At 49.1% G+C, this 19,148-nt stretch overlaps 1 protein-coding gene across 1 annotated transcript in view; it reads right to left on the bottom strand.

Moving 5' to 3' along the window:
- The window catches only part of ITPR3 (inositol 1,4,5-trisphosphate receptor type 3), an 895,552-nt gene that overhangs the window by 205,820 nt on the left and 670,584 nt on the right, over positions 1 to 19,148 (bottom strand). Inside the window, 2 exon segments of the mRNA XM_085647149.1 lie at positions 16,211 to 16,359; positions 18,779 to 18,961. Of these exon segments, the coding sequence (XP_085503275.1) occupies positions 16,211 to 16,359; positions 18,779 to 18,961 (332 nt within the window).

Here is a 19,148-nt window from a genome sequence, read left to right as displayed (position 1 = left end):
GGAGAAGGAGGCAGTATCAGAAAAACTGTAAGCAGCGTACTGTGTCTACAAGTAGTGTATCAAAATCGGACAACTATAGCAAAATCTCATTATAATAAATGGTGCGATACAGCAGGCAAGTCATAAGACAATAGACTAGTGAAAAGAAGAATTTCCAATAACAAGGCTAGGTTGACTAATGTTGCATAAAAAATGGAAAAAAGAATGCTGCTTAGTGGCGGCAAGCGCTTCATATATCTCAGTTGGTAGTCCGACTTTAAAAAAAACATTCAATAATACAGTCCTAGAAAATGTGGAACTCAGAACCGGTCTTGATTAACTAAATAAGACAGCATAAAGTAATTCACAAGCGAATAAAAGAAAAGAATGTGATGGTTGATTAAGAAAAAACCCATTTAAATATTAAGAAAGGGTGGCAGGCAATGCGTGTATCATACTTTGATTTTACGTGAGTCAGCCATACACTTAGGGGTCGATTCCGATCCGGGTCGGACAGCTCTCCGAGAGCTGTCCGTAGCCTTACCGTGCGACCGACATGTACCCGTAGCCGGTCCGTCCTGTAGATGAAGTACGATGCGCATAACTGCCAAAAACACGACCGACACGTAGGCTGTGATTCAAGCTTCATTCTTCGTCCGAGCCGTAACCCCGAACGCCGAACCGAGTCGCCCGGAAGCAGTATCCAAAGCAGTTTCCGCACTGACAAGCACGATGCGTACTTCCTACGCGCCGGACGGGTCGCCATGTACGGCACGTCACAGCATCCGGAAAACAAGCATATCAGCTACGATTCGCGCCACAACTCAATCCACGGCTACGAGACGGACCAGCTTGCCACGGGTACGAGACGGAGCAACAAGCAGCGCGTACGACACAAACACATCATGAATCCCATCGCGCAGGTCATACCAGTACTCTACATCTATGGCCGGATCAGAAACCAGCGCAGACGGTAAGTCAGACACCTACCACACAAACAAACGACACGTACCCGCAAACTGTCACACACACACAGGGGATCCATATCCTGGCCACTAACAACAGGCCACCATAGGGGTTGCATGGCCAGCACCACTACCACCCCCACCCATAGGGCTCATGTTGACCATCACCCCTGCCACCCCCACTCATAGGGCTTATGTTGCCCATCACCCCTGCCACCCCCACTCATAGGGGACCTGTTGCCCAGCACTACTGCCACCCCCACCCATAGGATGGGTGATGCGCCACACATCCATCACACTCCAACATTATGTATGTCAACAAAATACATCCCCCCTAACATCATGACAACAGTGTGTAGTCTGTGACAAAGGCCCACAACAGTGATTATGACTTCGAACATACAATGTAACTAACAGCACATGTGTGACCAACAAATGAGTGTGGCCTACACAAGGCAAGCATCATAATAGCACTGTATCAATGTAAAACTAACACCCCCTCACTGTGTATAACAAAAGTTAAGTGTGGGGTCCAAACTGCAGCAGATGTTGAGCATTGTGGTGATGGGGTCTAAACCCCCCCTCATCACAGTGACCAAAAGGTAAGTGTCATCATGGTCAAAGCTGCAAATAACAAATAGCATGTATGATCCCTGCTCCCAACACATTAAACACTTCTGGGGCAAACTAGTGGTTGTGTCCCATTCCCACAGAGATGTGGTGAGGCTAACAGTGCTGTGAAAACAAAACATACTCGCGGCCATGTGCAGCCAAGCACCACACATGGGGGCTGACAATGCACACAGTGTACAATGACACAAGAGTAGAAGTGACCATCACAAAGAATACACACATCTCGAAAAAAGACACACCAATGAAAACAACCTGTGTAGACTGTAGGTGTCAGCTCACAAACTCCCATTCCATGTCAGCAATGGCACCTAACAACCAGGATGAATGTGCACAATGATGTGATATGACTCACAGGGACTGCAGGGAAAATCACAGAAACAGCATCTAGACAATGGCCCACACCAGCAATAACAATGCACTGATGCAGATGCACAAATTCAAACAAGCAACCTCACACTGCACATCTGACACAACATGTGTGTGTGTGAATGTCTCAGTATCCCCAGGCAAATACACAACACATGAGGGGGGCTGAACCACAGTGACACAGATGTGGACACAGTGCCATACAAAAGTAAACCATCATTGGGACCCCCTTAGTGGGCAATCAGGCATTGTGAGATGAGAGGGAGCACAACAGACACATGTGACACAAGCTGGAATGAACAGCAACTGGTCACAACAGCCTGGGTACGTGAGTATCCCCTAAGTCATCTGCACCTACTCAACACATATGTACAGCAAGTTGCACAGAGGACCCAGTTGCTCCTATACCAATGATGCCCACACCTGTTGGTCAAGTGGAGATGCGCCCAAAGTCAGGGAAATAGACAAATTGGACAATGGGAAGCAAATCATATGTGCATGGGTGCAAGCCACAGATGTGACCATGCAAATGAAATGTTCACAGAGATGTTATCAAATTGTTAATCATGACACACCCAGTTAGCTGCAAAGGATGACATGGATACCCACCAGTATAGGATACATATCTCATGGACCACATGGAGTACCTCACATCAACACTTCAGTATTCAACATTGGAAATCAAGCATTACAGGTGCAAGGGCATGCTAAACATCATCAACCTAATGTACAGCTAAATCAAGTTCACAAGGATAAAGAAAAAAGCTTTATTCAGCAGATGAAAATTGAAACGTCTGTTCAAACAAAAGGCCAACGGCCAGTCCATCATCAAATTACAAGGAGTGAACTTGAGAGACAACTGTCACACGTTGCTTGCCTGCACTGCTTAGGACAGGGGACATCCCCTCGGAGGGGCATACATGGGGGCAGTCCAGGCACCGCAGGGACAGGATCAGGGCACAGCAGAAGGAGGCAGTGAAGGGGTGGTGGATGCAGGAGAGTCACTAGCAACTGCAGTGGAGCTGACTGAAGTGGTGTGTGCAGTCACAACTGTGGGGCACAAGTCAGATGGGGTGGGTGCCGGCACAACTGCAGTGGGCAGGTCAGATGGAGTGGATTGGGTCCCCACTGCACTGCCCAAGTCAGACGGGGTGGTCGTGGACTCAACTGCAGTGCCTAAATCCATGTTCACGGAATGGGGTGCAGGTGAGGTCGGCAGGACAGAGGGGGGGGGGACACGGTTCCCACATCAGTGGCACTAACCCTCTGACTGGGTGTGGAGGAGCAAGTGGTGGGGGGGAGGGCCTCAGCATTTTGGGGATGGTGTATCTGTGGGTGGGGGACCTGGGGCAGGGTGTGGTGGGGGAACCTCTGGAGTGGTGGCCTGGGGGATGGAGAACGGAGACTTTGCCTTGGAGCTGCGTGGCGGCAGTGGGGTCATGCTCTTCTGGCTCCGGGGGGCTTTGCAGGTGGGGGTCTCAGTCTGACTGCGCCTAGGGGAGGGTGTCCGGGTGTGAGGGGCACTCCCCTCTGTGTGTGGGGACTTCCTCTTCCCCTTGTAATCTGGATCTGCTGGGTCGGTGGGAAGAGGCCAAGGTCACAGAGGAAGAGCTTCTGGGGAGATGGGGTTGCAGGTGAGGGAAGGGGGCTGGGAGGGAGAGGTTTCGGAGGACTGTGGAGTGGTTGTGGATGACTGTGTGTGTGTCTGCAAAGTGTGATATCAGTCCCCTGCGCTTGCTTGTGTGCACGTCTAGCCCTTGGTTTGGGTGTTTGTGTGCTGCCCGTGTCTGTGGCTTTGTGAGAATGTGCAGGTGTGTGTGTGCTTGTGATAGGTAGGCTGCTAGGAATCGTGGGTGGTGCAGGGGTAGGAGGGGTGCGGGACTGTTGGAGGAGGGACACTGCTGCCGTCAGGGAGGAGGCCACGGACTGATTGGTCCTCTGTAGGGCAGACATGCCTGATGAAATGCCCTCCATGAACGACACCAGTTGCGTCAACAGAGTGGTGTGTGCATGGAGGACACTCAGCATCGATGTCTGCCCTACATGGATCTGTCTAAGTAAGTCCACAGCCTCCTCACTCAGGGCAGCAGGGGACACAGGGGCAGGGGGTGCGGTGCCTGCCACAAAGGAGACATGCTCCCGAACACGGGAACCTCCACGGACCTCTGGGATGGGAGCCGATGGGAGGGTGGTGATAGTGGTGGTGGTGGCGGTGGCGGTGGCGGGGACAGCCTCACTAGCTTCGGTTTGGTGGCTGCTGACACCTGCCTCCACAAGGGAGTCATCCTCAGAGCTGCTGTGGCCCTCAGCTGGGGGGGATGGTGCTGACGACTCCTCGGTGTGGCTCCACTCGCCCTCCGTGCCACTGGGTCCCCCCGACTCCTCTCCTTCTGTCCCTGTCAGGCTCTGTCGCTCCTCCTGGTCCATGGAGCTGTTCCCTCCTGTGGCCGTGGATGTATCTGGATAGGAATAGGAAGAAAGAGGACATCAGTCACCTGCACTGACTGCACACACCACAGTGAGTACATCACATCACAGGGCAAGCCCTGGCATCATCAGCTGAACACAGCTCAAAGTGCCAACACTGTTTAGAATAAGCCAATTGTCATTCTGAATATCAACCATGGCACACATATCCCTCCTTGACTTGCACCCATATGTCTGTTGCATGTTGGATGCTAATACCTCAATGTCCCGACATGCACCACCCACACATCAGTTGGACATGCAAATGAACATGTAGGAGTATGTCACTATACACACAGCACATCTCTTGCCACTGACTCAGTACAGGTGTCCAGATGAAGGGATGGGCAGAGACTCATTTCACATGCTTGTGATGCATGCCAGCAACACACACTATGATGTTCTCATGTCCTGATAGTCAATGCCACAATGGGGTGCATGGTGCACACTTGGACACAATGCAGGATCACTCATAGCAAATTAAATGCCTTGTCACTGGCATGCCTGGAAAGTCAATCAACACTGTCTCCTGTCACAGGGGCAGGGCATCCAGACAATAACAGTATGCACTGTGTCACAATCATAGCTCAGGGGTAAAGCAAACTCTGCAGCTGACAAGTGCACTTGCCCATCCCCTGCAAACAACATATCCAGGACCCAGAAGACCCCACATCATGCAAATCAGACATATGAGTCTCTGCAAACACAACTCCATGAACATTAGCACATCACAGTCTTCTGTGCATGTAACCCAGCTGCCTGAAGTACACAGTTGCATACACCATTGTGCGCTGTCAGATGATCACACACCTATATGTCCCACAGGTCTTGTCTCACACAGTCGCATCTCAGATGCCCTGCTGACCCTCAAAATCATGGACACCCCAGTTGTACGTAACAGGAAGCCACACCATAATGACACAAAAGCAGTCACTGAAGGCACATGTCACTAAGCACAACCTGTAAGTTGATAAACAGGAGTGGGATTACAGAGTGTTTCTAAATGCCCTTGAGGAGGCATGACTGCCCAGGTCTAAGTGAAACAGTGTTTGGCCCTGGACAGTAGTCAGGTGGCTAAGCAAGTGCGACATACTTGATATACATACTCCTGAGGCCCACAAATTGGAGTCCCCTGCTGCATGGTTTTGTTTGAAATACCACAGCCACATGTGGCAAGTCAGACCAGCAATTGGAACACATATCAAGGGCACACACAGATCACATGTCAGATAACAGGCATTGGGCAAACAATTGAACCACCCATGAAACACACAACAGAGTCACGGGGACAGATGCTGTCCATTAGCTGAAGCATAGCTGACTGCAGGGACACAGTGCCCTAGTGACACAAGCAACAGATTGTAGGGGCCACACCTGTGGAACAGATGAGGAGGGTGCATCACACAATTGAGGGACCTGAGTATTGGACTACAAGACCTACGTAATGTGGAAGTGTGACCAGGCCAAAACACTGCAATTCTCATGTCAGACATAGTACACAGATCAGGCATGGACTTACCCCCTTCCTGCTGCTGTCTGGCCTTCAGCTGCCTATCCAGGTCCGGGAAGACCACTGCCAGGATCCGGAGCATGTGGGGGGTCAGGGTCTGGTGTCCGCCCCTCCTGCGTGGAGGTGACAGCTTCAGCTGGACTCTAGCTATCCTCCGGGTCCAGCCCCGAAGGTCCTGCCACCTCTTCTGGCAGTTGCAGATCCGGCGCTTGTAGACCCCCACCGAACGAACTGCCCGGGCTAAGGTCAGCCATATCTCCTGCTTCTGGTGGGCATCAACCTGTGAGGATGACAAAGTTAAAAGTACATTAACACACATACCCCATATTTGTGATGCACACATTTGGATAAACATGTCATCATCACAAAGGAAAATGAGTTACACAGGTAGTGCAACCATGGGGAAGGTCAAATCACCTGCATGTCTGACATGTTAACAATGCCTGGGAAGTTTAAGCTTACACTAATGCACTTTAGCAGCAGAACACCTGTTCATTACATGTCCCTACACACTTTGGGGGATGAAAGTAGTCAGTGAGAATGCTTGCCACTGGTGTACACACTGCTAGTACTGCTAGTCAGATAACATGCACAATTAGGAAGGCAGTGGACTGCACACTCACCTGCTCCCCTGGTTTCCCATACAGCTTGCTGTACTGTGGAAGGAGCCCGTCCAGCAGGGCCTGGTTCTCCTCCTCAGTGAAGGCTGGGGCCCTCTCCAGAGTATGTGTCATCGCAGGAGCCAGAGGATGCAGAGAAAGCAGCAGTGGTAGCAGGGATGTGGTCCAGGACCATGTAGGGCAGGCAAGTGAGCTCCCTGGGGGCCAGCCAGCCTTATATCTGTGCTGCAGAGGCAGAATCTGTGCCATGTGTCCCAAGTGATAGGTCCAACACGGTTGCATTCTATGAATCGGGCCAATCCATGGAAATGTACGACTCGTACACACCTTCCGCATCGTTCAAATCTTCACCTTCATGACACACTAGTAATTGCAACATTGTTGTAGGCATCCAACTGAATTTCCAGCGCACAACTCGAACAAGTTTTGAATCCGCATCCGTCTCCATGACAGTCCAGAGCCAATGGGTGCGCCCGGCTCGGTCAACTGACAGTACAACGCGTATTTTGAAAATACACATGCACCCATCTCCATACGATTCTATGGCCAAGGCGTACGCCTGTCTCGAACCATGCCTGCCCGACGCATATGCATGATAGTCACCCGCGTCTTAGCTCAGTGCAGTCAATGGCAAAGCGTACGCACGGCTCGGTCATGAACCGTGCAATGCGTACGCATTGTCACCCGCGTCAAACCTCATTGCAGTCAGAGGCAAAGCGTACGCATGTCTCAGTCATGAACCGTGCAATGCGTATGCATTGTCACCCGCGTCGGACCTCATTGCAGTCAATGGCAAAGCGTACGCACGGCTCGGTCATGAACCGTGCAATGCGTACGCATTGTCACCCGCGTCGGACCTCATTGCAGTCAATGGCAAAGCGTACGCACGGCTCGGTCATGAACCGTGCAATACGTACGCATTGTCAACCGCGTCGGACCTCATTGCAGTCAATGGCAAAGCGTACGCACGGCTCGGACATGAACCGTGCAATGCGTTCGCATTGTCACCGGCGTCGGAGCTCATTGGTGTGACTATTCAACGGATTCAACACACAATTACTTGCCAGGGACACCTGTGCACACCTACCACACTACAGCATTGCCGACACAGTGTCCCACGGCATGTAAGGCTGCATTCCCTGTGTGTTGGGGGGCCACATTTGGTTTGTTGGGTGGCAATTTGTTCAGACACTCCCAGGCTGTGCACGTGTACATGGGGGCAGAATCGTTTGTGTGTCGTGCACATTACCACTGTGATGTGCAAATGTACAGTAATGGGCATGAGTCACGCACACAGTTTCATGTTGGATCTGTTTAGGGCATGTCACATACACCCTGAGTCCTGGGGGTGATGGCATGTACATCACAGTGAGACCTGTAGCCAAAATTCTGATGTGCACCCACAGTCTGTGTGCATGTTGTGTCTCAGATGTGGCTGATCAAATGTGCCCAATGGGAGACAGTCTCCACATCCATGTGGTATATGCTTCTACCTTGATGGTGTGTGTGTGTGTGTGTCTAAGAGACGTACATGTAGGGCCTGCAGAGACAACAGTGGCCACTACCTGTGGGACTCACGCCTGCCTTGTGGTGTGTACGTGATACGCCATGTCCATGGCATTGTCGATGTGGCAATACAGGGACCCTGGGTATCTGACATCAGGCCTCACTTGTCACTGTGGTGTGTGTTTGTTGTCACAGCAGTACATAGGTCGGGTGACACAGCCAGATGATTGGCCATTGCACTACATGGGACTCATGTGGACATGTGGAATTGAGATGTGAGTTGATAGTCATGTAGGTGACATATGTGTCCATGCCCAACAGCACACACCTCAGTACATTGTGTAATTTCATGATCTATCATGTGATATTGAGCATGGCCACATGGGTGGATGAACCGACAATCTTCCTTTGTTCATCTCTGTTCTGCAGGGCACCTGCTGTCCATCGACCGTTCCCAGACGTTGCAACCATGCAGGAACGCAACTGCATCCGACGGTACCGCTTCACCAGGCCACTGATTGAGGAGTTGGCGGAGCAGTTGGCGCCACATCTGCTACCTGGCCGGACATACCCTACAGCACTGACCCCAGAGGTGAAGGTGATGGCAGCCCTGCACTTCTTTGCTACTGGTACCTTCCAGTACACTGTGGCTAATGCTGGTGGTATGTCGCAAACTATGTTTAGTTGGGTGCTACGCAATGTCTTGGAGGGGATGTTGCATTTCCTAGACCTGTACATCAAGTTCCCGAGCCCAGCTGAACTCCCTGAAATAAAGGATGCCTTTTATACACTGGGGAGGATGCCGAACGTCATCGGATCTATTGATGGGACACATGTGACACTGATATCACCACAGGCACATGAGCAGGCATACCGGAAGAGGAAACATTTCCACTCAATCAATGCTCTGGTGGTATGTCCTGCAGACATGTGTATCACACGTGTGTGTGTGCACGGTTCCCTGGTTCTGCGCACGATGCCTACATAATGAGGAGTAGTCGCATTGCAACGCTGATGTCACAGATGCCATCTCAGCCTGGCTTGTCGGTGCGTACTGACGGTTTATCAATGTGTGTGTTTGTCAATGTTGTATTCCGCACTCCTACAAAACTCAGCTACTTGTTCATTTTTGTGTGTGTAGGTGACTCCGGATACCCCAACATGCCGTGGTTGCTGACACCACTCAGGAACCCTGTGACACCAGCCGAGATGCGCTACAATAAGGCACATGGTCAGAGCAGGTGGATGATTGAGCGGACATTCGGCCTCCTGAAAAGCCGCTTTCGCTGCCTGGACAAGACCGGAGGGGCCCTCCCATATGAACCTACAAAGGTGTGCAAAATAATCCTTGTATGCTGCATGCTACACAACATGGCAGTGCGGAAGAAGGTGCCTCTCATCCAGGATGACGATGACCAACCTCTGGCACCTGTGGAGGATCCCGGCCTGGGCCAAGATGCCAGTGATGATGAGGATGAGGGTGACGTCCGCTCACAGCTCATCAACAACTTCACCTGAATGTGAGTTTCCAGGGTTATTATGTCAATGTATGGAGTTAGCCTGGAATGTGTTGTGGCTACTCTGTTGCTGTCTGAGTGTGTCTGTGTGCCACTTGACTGGATGCGTGCAGTGATGTGTCCATTCAGGTGGTGTGTACTCCACAATAGGGTAGTACTGCTAACTTGTTTTTGTGTAGGTTTATTGTGACATGTTTGGTGCATGTGTATTGCATTTCACTCCTGTTTTGCTGTGCTTTTGACTGTGTCTTGTGTCTGTCCTTCACAGGGTAATTTGCCGGTTGTTTGTTCAACGCTGACCCCCAACACCCAGAATCCGATACCAGTGTGGGAGTAGTCAATTGACATCAAGTGATGTGCCACACACCCCTGGACTACAATTCTCAGACACTCTGTGACCGTGTGTCCACCGTAATGTACAATTGCCTTGCAACTATTGTGGAATAAACAGGTTGCTGATGTGTAATGAACCTTTGCTATGCTTTGTTAGGTGCGTTGTCTGTCTTCCCACACCTGAGTGACATTTGCTTACCTCACCTGTAGACTTGTTATCACTGACTGTGGATCGGTGTTGTGGTTGTGCATACCTATGTGTTTCAGGTCACCATCATTGTGTGTGATGAGTAACATGGCCATGGTGAGTATGTGTTGTGTTGCCATTGTGGTGTGTCTCCCTCACATGTGTCACGTCACCATGACTCACCTGACGTTGGTCACATTGTTGCAGTATTTGGCATGCACTGTGTTGTGTAGCAGATCGACATCTCCATGACAGATGACAATTTAGAATCACAACAGAGGCAAGTATGGTGTACTGGTGAGTTTATTTTTGAACATGTGTGAGGAAAGAGCACAGGATGGTGGGTGCTGTACATTGGTTTTGGAATCCAAAGTTCACATTAGAGTTGGAAGTGCTGGTAGATGAAATGTCCAGAGTGAAGTCCACAGTCATCTGCTACATTGGCCCAACATGAACCCTCCATGTCATGTGGGCGAGTTGTGTGCGATTGGACAAGGTGAACGGGTTGCGCACAAAGAACATTGTACAGAACAGGTTTAGAGGCCCTGGGGGATGTGCTGGGACATTTGCTTCTCACATGTCCCTCTTCGAACGACTCCTCTTCTTCCGGGGGGGGGGATCCTCAGGTGCAGGCCTCTGCGGTGCAGGGGACTCTCCGCCAGCGTCCTCCTCCCTCCCTGTGGCGCTGGCAGATGGTGTTGCAACAGATGTTGTGGCCACACAGGGAGGTGTGGACAGGTTTGTGTTGATCTGGCGGCGGCGTTGGAGTATGTCACGATACACCGCAGTAAGGGCATCCCACTTTGCCTCCATGCGGGGATAGTGGGCAGCCTGCTCCTATTGCATGTCATTGAGGATCCCCACTACCTGGCCAAATCCTCCGGTGCTATCCTGGTACGCATCTATGATGCGTGCCAGTTGGGGGTCATCATGCAGTCCAGACCCCTCTGCAGGGCGCGCCCTCTGCCTCCCACCCCTCCCAGCACCCCTATCTACACGGGCAGGACCAGCGGCGGGACGCACAGGTGACACTGGGACAACTTGGGGGGTGTTGCTGGTGGTGTTTGCTGTAGCTTCCGGGGGGTCCTGTGTCCCTGTGCTGTGGGTGTTCAGTGGCCTTGGTCTGTCCGTGCTGGCGGAGGTGCCCTGTCGGTGTCCAGATGCTGAAGGCGTGGGTACAGGGGGTGCAGATGTTGATGCTGCTGGTGCTGCATGATGACTCACACCGGAGAGGCCAGGTTGGTCGTCGTCATCCGAAGAGGACAGAGACAGAGTCAAACCAGAGAGCTCAGTGTCCACCAGAGTCTGGGCCTGGGAATCCTCTTCATTTGGTGCTGGGTCCCTAGCACCACCTGTGTTTGGAAGAGACACACAATGTGAGTTATGTTTCTACAGGCATCAATGGTTCACAAACATTACATTTTCTACTGTACGAACAGATGCCTGCCTGTGCACTGCTTTTTCCAGCTTGTCGCGGACAGAGTTTGAGATTGTTGTTGCCCATTTCCCAGCAGGGCCTTGTGCTCTCCACAACAGAGCCCAGTGTCAGACATCTTGTCAGTCCCTTCCCACTCTCTGTGAGGCGCGCATGGTTCAGTGTATGCTTGCTGGGCCATGTGGGTGGGTGTAGATTGTCTGTGACTGTGACTCTCATCATGCTCTTGGCTACTCCCCCTTCCCAGAATGCCCATACTTCCTCCCTCTTGACTCTGCTTTCCTGTGAGGGGGTCTGACAGCAATGGCAAATGGCTGACTGAAATCCTGGTATTTGTTTGGCTACAAGTCCAAAGAGAGCCCCTGTGCTTCACACAGCTGCACCCAGTACGGGGTATCTTTTGATGATATTTCACTGAGGTGTGGGTCAATTAATTCTACACGGTGAGTTGTGTGGAGTTTGTGTTGAGGGGAGGGGGGTCTCCACATGCTGATAAGTATGGGCAGAGCTGTCAGTCCTCCTTCCCACCCAGCCAGACTTCCCATCATCAAACGTGCTTCCATTGGAGGGCGTGCAAGTTGTCTTTCAGGATGTCAGTCAGTGGTGTCCTGCTTCTGATTTGCGCACATGCCCTACCAGGGCCTTGAGCTCCCCACAGCAGGACCCAGTTTCAGCCATCTTGTCAGTCATTTTCCACTCCCTATGATGTGGGCATGTTTCAGAGAGGTGTTGATGGGCCAATCAGGAGGGGGAGCATTATCTGTGACTACAGAACCCATCATATTTTTGGATACACTCACTTCACCTGCATCCCCAGTATTCCTTCCTGTCAGTCAGCTGCACTGTGAGGTAGTGTATTTGTGGTGGCAAACTGTCTGGCATTGTCGATTTAGCTTTGTGCCACTGCCTTGCTCTATTTGTTTGTAGGTTGGTGCATGTCATGACACAGTTCCAAGTCACTATGAGATGGCAGGTATTGTGTTTGTCTGACTGGCATACACATCTTGGGATGATTATCTATTGGTTACTGTGGCTTTGCTTGCGGTGCATGGTTTCACTGTCCCTTTGCCACACAATCTTGGGTATGTTGTTTGTGTACTCACCAGGCTCTGGTATGTCTGTTAGCCCATGGACGCTCTCTGGTGGTAGGAAGTCCCGCACCTTCTCCTCCCAGGTCCTGAAGTAGACTGGATTGGCAGGAGGGCCACCGCCGGTGCACTGACTCAGGGCGTGATCTTTTTCGATTAGTTTCTTGCCCCTCCTGCGCACGTCATACCACCTGTTCTGGATATCGTCCTTTGTGCGCCTTGCTGGTGCTTGAGCGTTCACCTTGTCCACAATCCTCGCCCACATCTTTGTTTTCTGTGACATGGGGGTCCTTTGGACCAATGTACCAAAAAAATGTGGCTCTACTCTGATGATCTCGTCTACCAGCACTTCTAACTCACTATCTGTGAACTTTGGATTCTTCTTTGGGGGCATGGTGATGGGTGGTGGTGGTGAGTGATGTGTGTGTGAGGGTGCAAGTGAGGGTGGGTTGGTGTTGGTTTTGCTGGCTGTATGTGTGTGTGCTTTTGGATGAGGTGCTGATGGTGTGTGGGTTGTGTGATGGGTGAGTTGTGAGTGTGTCTGTGGTTGCTGTGTAATGGTGTTTGCTGCTGGCTGTGTCTCCTGTTTGCAAGGGATCATGGTAGTGATTGTAGTCTTTTATATAGTTGGAGTTGTGGGTGTGTCTTTGTCCCAGGTTTTTTTTATTTGATATTTATTGGCTTTGTCATTGCTTGTTTGGTCCTTTTTTTGTATTTTTTCCTTTGGGTTTTGTAGGCATGAAAGAGACGTTCATCTGACGGAAACGGACGCTGATGTTGTCTCGTGAGGGCTTCTCCGCCTCGTTCATGCTGCCTATCTTCTGTGTTTCATACGCGTCGGTCGCGGAGGTCTCTATTACTTATGGGCCCAGTTTTCTGTGCGTGTCGGTCGTGCGGCTTGTTCTCCGTGCGAGTCGGTTTGGTTTTACACGCATTGCATCGTACTGCGCGGGTCGCACATCGCGGATACGGGCCTGTCAGGTTCATTCTGGGTTCGTGTCGGTCGGTGAAAATCGCGTCAGTTTTCCGGCTGGATCACTATTTTCCCTACGGCTCGGATGTACGGCTTGTATTCCGTACGTGTCGGTTGTAATTCACACGCGTTGCATCGTACTGCACGGGTCGTACGGCGCCGGTCCGTGTCGGTCGGTCGCCGGTCCGGGTCTGTGTCGGTCAGTACGTTTTGCAGCCGGAATCGGCTCCTTAGTAGTAGTTAGTATTTCAGCTGCAGCTGTATAGATCATTATTGTACAAATGTATTATGGTGACTGGCCTTGTTTTAAGTTGTAGCAGTTGATGGAAGTTATTCTTTCATTACTGTGATTAAACCAGTGCTTAATTTGAGCCGGTGGTTTCCGGTGCTCGGCACCAGCACTTAATTGTCAGCACCGGTGCTTGGGACAGCCTGCCACAGGGTGGCGCTGTTTAGGTAATTTACAGATGACCACAACCAGGTTATTTTTAATGTTATGTTTATTAAAATTACTATTACCTGCCACCCTGGCCTTACCTATAACTTTGGCACCCTGGAACAGCATGAACTGTCACACTTGTAGGAGTGTGATGGTTAGTAGTTGTGTTATTACTATCATTGGTAGCATAGCAGAGCAATGTGTGGTGGCAGCTGCAGTGACCTCCTAACGAGAGCCCTGGCACTTACATTTTTTACAAATTAAGCACTGGATTAAACCTCAAAGTAGTGGAGGGAGACCTACCTTTGTTTTGTTTTTAACTGGTGACTGGACTAGTCTTAGAAGGTTATAGTGGAAGGAACGGCTACTTCTGTTTCATTAGTGAGAACACCTCACAAAGACAGTGCCCTTCCTCAAATCAAGATAGCCACCTCCCGTGTGTCAAATAAGGAAAGGGGGAGCTTCAGGTTGTGGGCTGACTGCAGCAGTTCCACTAACAGGAATCCAGGATAAGTGAAAGATAGGCTTGGCTCTATGAAGGCCCCAGTGCCAGCTGCAGACCTGCATAACATTCAAAACATCTAGGTCTATATGTTGTGAAATAACTGCAATAGAACATCCATCTTAGGGTACAATCTTCAAAAAAAATAAAGAAGTAGGAAGTCCAAGTCACCAAGTCTAGTGCTCCAGTGTCTCTTAGTAATGTCAGCTCAGGTATAAAATACATGCTGGATCATCACCCCTATAGCTGATAGCAGACTCAAGGAGGGGCACAAAATCCCACAGGGTCAGAACTGTTGCCTGAAAGAGCTCTGGATTTCATCAGCTGCAGCACTATACAGGAAGCCCACCAGCTGTTGAGATGAGTTCCCTGCCACCAAAGGTGACACAAAGGATATGGAAACAGAAATAAAGGACCACCACTACAGTCCAGTCATGGGGCAAAATGGCAACTGGGTAGAGTCCTCTCTTTATTGTTGTTGGAAGCCTCTGATCAGTGTCACAGGCTGGGAAGTACATGCTGGAGAGGATCTGGCAGGTGCATCTCTGCTTGTAATCGACAGCCCCAGCCCCAGCAAGCTGTACATTAGAGATACACCCGTCTTCAGCTCGGTGGCAAAGGGGCGAGGAACCATGACATCCAGCAGCATGTCTGAGATAAACAAAAATGAAGTCAATCTTCTTCAAGAAGATAGTATGGGGTCCTGGCCAATCTAAATCTGCTGGAGCAGATACAGGTAAGTAGAAATGGAGGCAGGACAGAGCCCAAAAATCTGTTGAGCTGTATTATAAGGGATGCCATAGTCCACCAGTCCACTAGATGATGGGGAGGAGCACTGGGGGACTTCTGGGAATTTCCATGATTTGCCATCCAAGGCCAATCTGATCAGAGTTGAGTTGCCATCTTGAAGACCTAAACCTTGTTATCTCTTTAGATTGAAACACTTTTACAATCAGTGTGGTCTCTCTGCTTCAGTAGAGTAGGAATCTGGTCAACAAGCAGCATGTTGGATTCCTTTGACCCTTATAGCTGGACAGTTGTGGCTCTTTAATCACTACTGGTGATAAAGAATACTTGTTAATGTGACAGTAGATGAATGGTTGCAGTGGTTTATGTATGTTTTAGAGTGTCATATCAAAGAATTTGATGGTAAAATGGAATATATTGAGTTAACGGAACAAATTATTAATAAATTTAGCATGGACTTGTGTGATGCACCATTAATTTCCTGAGGCAGGAGACTACGGGCATGTCGGTCACATGCCTATGGGCTTATGTTTTTTGCTGTATCCTTTTCTAAGATGAAATGGGAAAGCAAATATTCCAAGTTATTTTTCAAGGGCTAGTGGAGTAAGTTCACTGTATGTTTCATATGTGGAGCTTTTAGCATTCTGTGTGAAAGAAGTGAATCCTGAGAAAGCACCTATAAGAATTCACAGTGGGAAGGCATCCCTGGGGGTGACAGATAGAGATAGATAGATAGATAGATAGATAGATAGATAGATAGATAGATAGATGAGACTTAGCTAAGTAGGCAAACAGATAGCGGTAAAGCTAAACAGCAGAAAAACACAGCCTATGATGACACTAATAAAAAAGTAGAAGGTTTAAAAAGATAGGCATGATGAGGTGCAGGAATGTACTCCAATGTCTGAAGAGGTCTCCCACAGCACCACCTTATAGCTTCTTACTTGGAGATGAAGCCTCCACTTTCACATCGTATCCGGGCATCGGTCCCTTCCATAAATAGCAGCTCTGGGTGGTGAAGCACATCCACAAGCACTGAGAGTTCAGCCTCGACTAGTGGCTTCAAGCGTTCTTCTAGGGTGTTGATGACTTCCTGTGGAGCAGAAAGGACACTGACCATAAAAATCCTGCTTATGTACCAAGTTCCACTAACCACAACATCTGCTTGTGCTCCATCGCTGCATAAGCTAGAAGAATGATCCCAGAACGTCCATCTGAGCTGGTGGTAGAATTGGATCCAAAAGAATACCATAAAGAAGCTGGATGTTATTCTTCCATGCTTAAGTTTTTATAACTTAATCATTCCTCCCCATATCTTAATCTTTTACTATGCAGTGTCACTCAGTTGTGTAAATTTTTTTTTTAATTCTGCCTGTCTCATGCTATGTATAAGATGACATAACACATATTTTTAAAGAGCATGTTCCCCTTTGGGGCAGCTCGGAGCTGAGTAAAAGAAATGTATTTTTACCCAACTAATTGGTACACATTTCATCATCATAGAAGATCAAAAAGCTTAGTGGACCTGCTGAGATTTTAACCTGTGAACCTGGTGTCAAATGCAGATTCCTTGAGTGGGTGCATTAGTCCACAGAGCCACCAGGTAATCCTACCTCTTCACTGTATTTAGGCAATTAGATGCATTTACCAGAATGGATGTGGATTAGCCAGAAAAATTGGCTAATCCATACCTGAATGCTTTAGATATGCCGTTCTTTGTCTCAGTAAGGAAAGCATTGATGCCACAACTTTATGGGTGAAACGTAAGGCAGTGGTGGGGTGCAGTGTTGGATATTGAGCTGTTACATGTTCTTAGTAGTGTACTATGGTGTTGTATAGTATTGGTTTAGTGAGATGTTGTCTAAGGAGGTGTGGCAAAGGGAAATGCACCAAAAACCCAGTGCACCTGAGTGCCAGCACAGCCAATGAGGAATTTAGAGGCGGAATGTCTTTAACATGCCAGCCTTTGCCCATAGACTTTATTGGAATATAAGGCTCAAATAACTTCATCCTGGCCTTCCATTCAACCTACGACGATCAGAACAATTTAGAAAATTAATGTGAGTTCCCAAAATCCGACCCAGTGGTTACCTATGGGCAGCTGTAGAGCATATCAAAAGTGGGTCTAATGCAAACTATTCTTGCAACAAATGTCTGTTGTTTTTGTAACTCTCCCAAAAAGATTTTTCGTGCTACCTGCGAATAAGTTCCCACAGTAAGAAAGTCTGGTATCCCACTATGCCTCTAGCTAGTGTATCATAAGCATAAATGTGAATTCCTACCCCCGCAATATTAGAAGATTTTGGAAGGTCTCCATGGGCCTTATTTACAACAAAATGACGAAGCGCGGCGCCGCAAGCCATTTTGCTTTGCCGAGCTGCATCATTTTAAAAGCACAGGGATGCGTCATATTTACAACAATTTACACAATAGGCTGCCACCGCAGGCACCCTTGCACCATGGTGCAAGAGTGCCTGCGTTGCAGGGATGATTGTTTTTGTGCACATAAACAATCATTGATGGTGTTTTCCTCTTTCTACATGTGCTGCAGAACGCAGCTCGCATTGAAAGAGGAAACGAGGAGAATTAAAAGCATTTTTCTTCGTTGCGCCTCCTTACACATCTCCTGGGGAGGCGTAGGAATCTGACAGATTCCCAGGTTTATCAAATGTTGTAAATCTGGGAATGCGGCAAAATCCATGGGTGTTGCGTGGGAACAGCAACACCCATGGCATGCCCCTTTCACGCAAAGTGAAGCCTGAAAAGGGGCCGTATTTACAAAGCACAAAGCAATGAAAAGCCACACAGGGTGGCTTTGTATGGCCTTCTAAATATGAGTCAGCACACTGCACCGCACCGGCGGTGCACAGAGCTTTTAAATAAGCCCCCATATATATAATGAAAAGTGCATCCCTCAAGAGAGAGTATTGTGGGAGTCCACATGTCGAGTCAACATAATCGCCAGGGATGTCCTATCAACAAGATATGAATTAAACTGTTTAGGAACACAGAGCTTTCTTTGCGTTTAAAAGAGGCAGGAGGAACTGAGAGGTAGGCTCATGGAACAGCCATAAATTGTTGACAGATGTCCTGTTACCGCCTTGCTCCAAATGAGGTCCTAAGGAATGACTACAACATATTTCACCTGTAAGCGTGGGATTTTGTAAATGGTTCAATGGTTTTTCTATATCTCCTGGTGATTGCTTTATAGCCCCATACAGCCACATCAATTGATCTCTTTCTATAAACAGTCCATCCTACAACAGTCTCTGTAACTATAAAACGTTAATGTTGCATGCTTTACAAGTATCTGTTTCTGATCATGTTCCTACATTTTTTATCATAATGCAGATTAGTCTGTGTGTATTGTATGCGAGTCATCAGACACTTCCACCATGTTACGCAGACACAGAGTGTATAATTGACTGTGTCCTTTTCATGCATGCATAACTGTAAAGGTTTGCACTTCATAGAACAAGCTGCGCACCGCTCCTAGCATTGTTGGTCCGTGCCTGCAGCTTCTCAATGATGTTCTTGTAGTCCCACTGGTTCTGTGGGTTGGTGACTCGTGGGAAGGAGCGGCCACTGGAGGCGACCTTGAAGTTGGATGGGTTTCTCTGCAGGGAGCTGTTGGAACTGTTGAGCAGGTAACTGACATGCGTGTCCAGGTCCATAGGGAGGGCAATGGCGCGGCTCTAGCTGAAACCGGGAAAGGCCGATACGGAGCAATCAGAGTCAAAGGAAACGAAAGACAGTCAGAAAGTGGGTCTTTCAATGAGAAAACTGCTCTGCCGATCTGCGCAGCACATGAATGGTTTTGAAAAAAAACACCAGTAATAAACACCAATCACTCCTTGAAAACGACGCCAGCAAATACAATTG

Source organism: Triturus cristatus, chromosome 1_1 (genome assembly GCF_964204655.1).
Source record: "Triturus cristatus chromosome 1_1, aTriCri1.1, whole genome shotgun sequence".
Taxonomy (NCBI): Eukaryota; Metazoa; Chordata; class Amphibia; order Caudata; family Salamandridae; genus Triturus; species Triturus cristatus.
Note: the sequence above shows the minus strand (reverse complement) of the source record. Positions and strands in the feature narration are given on the sequence as shown.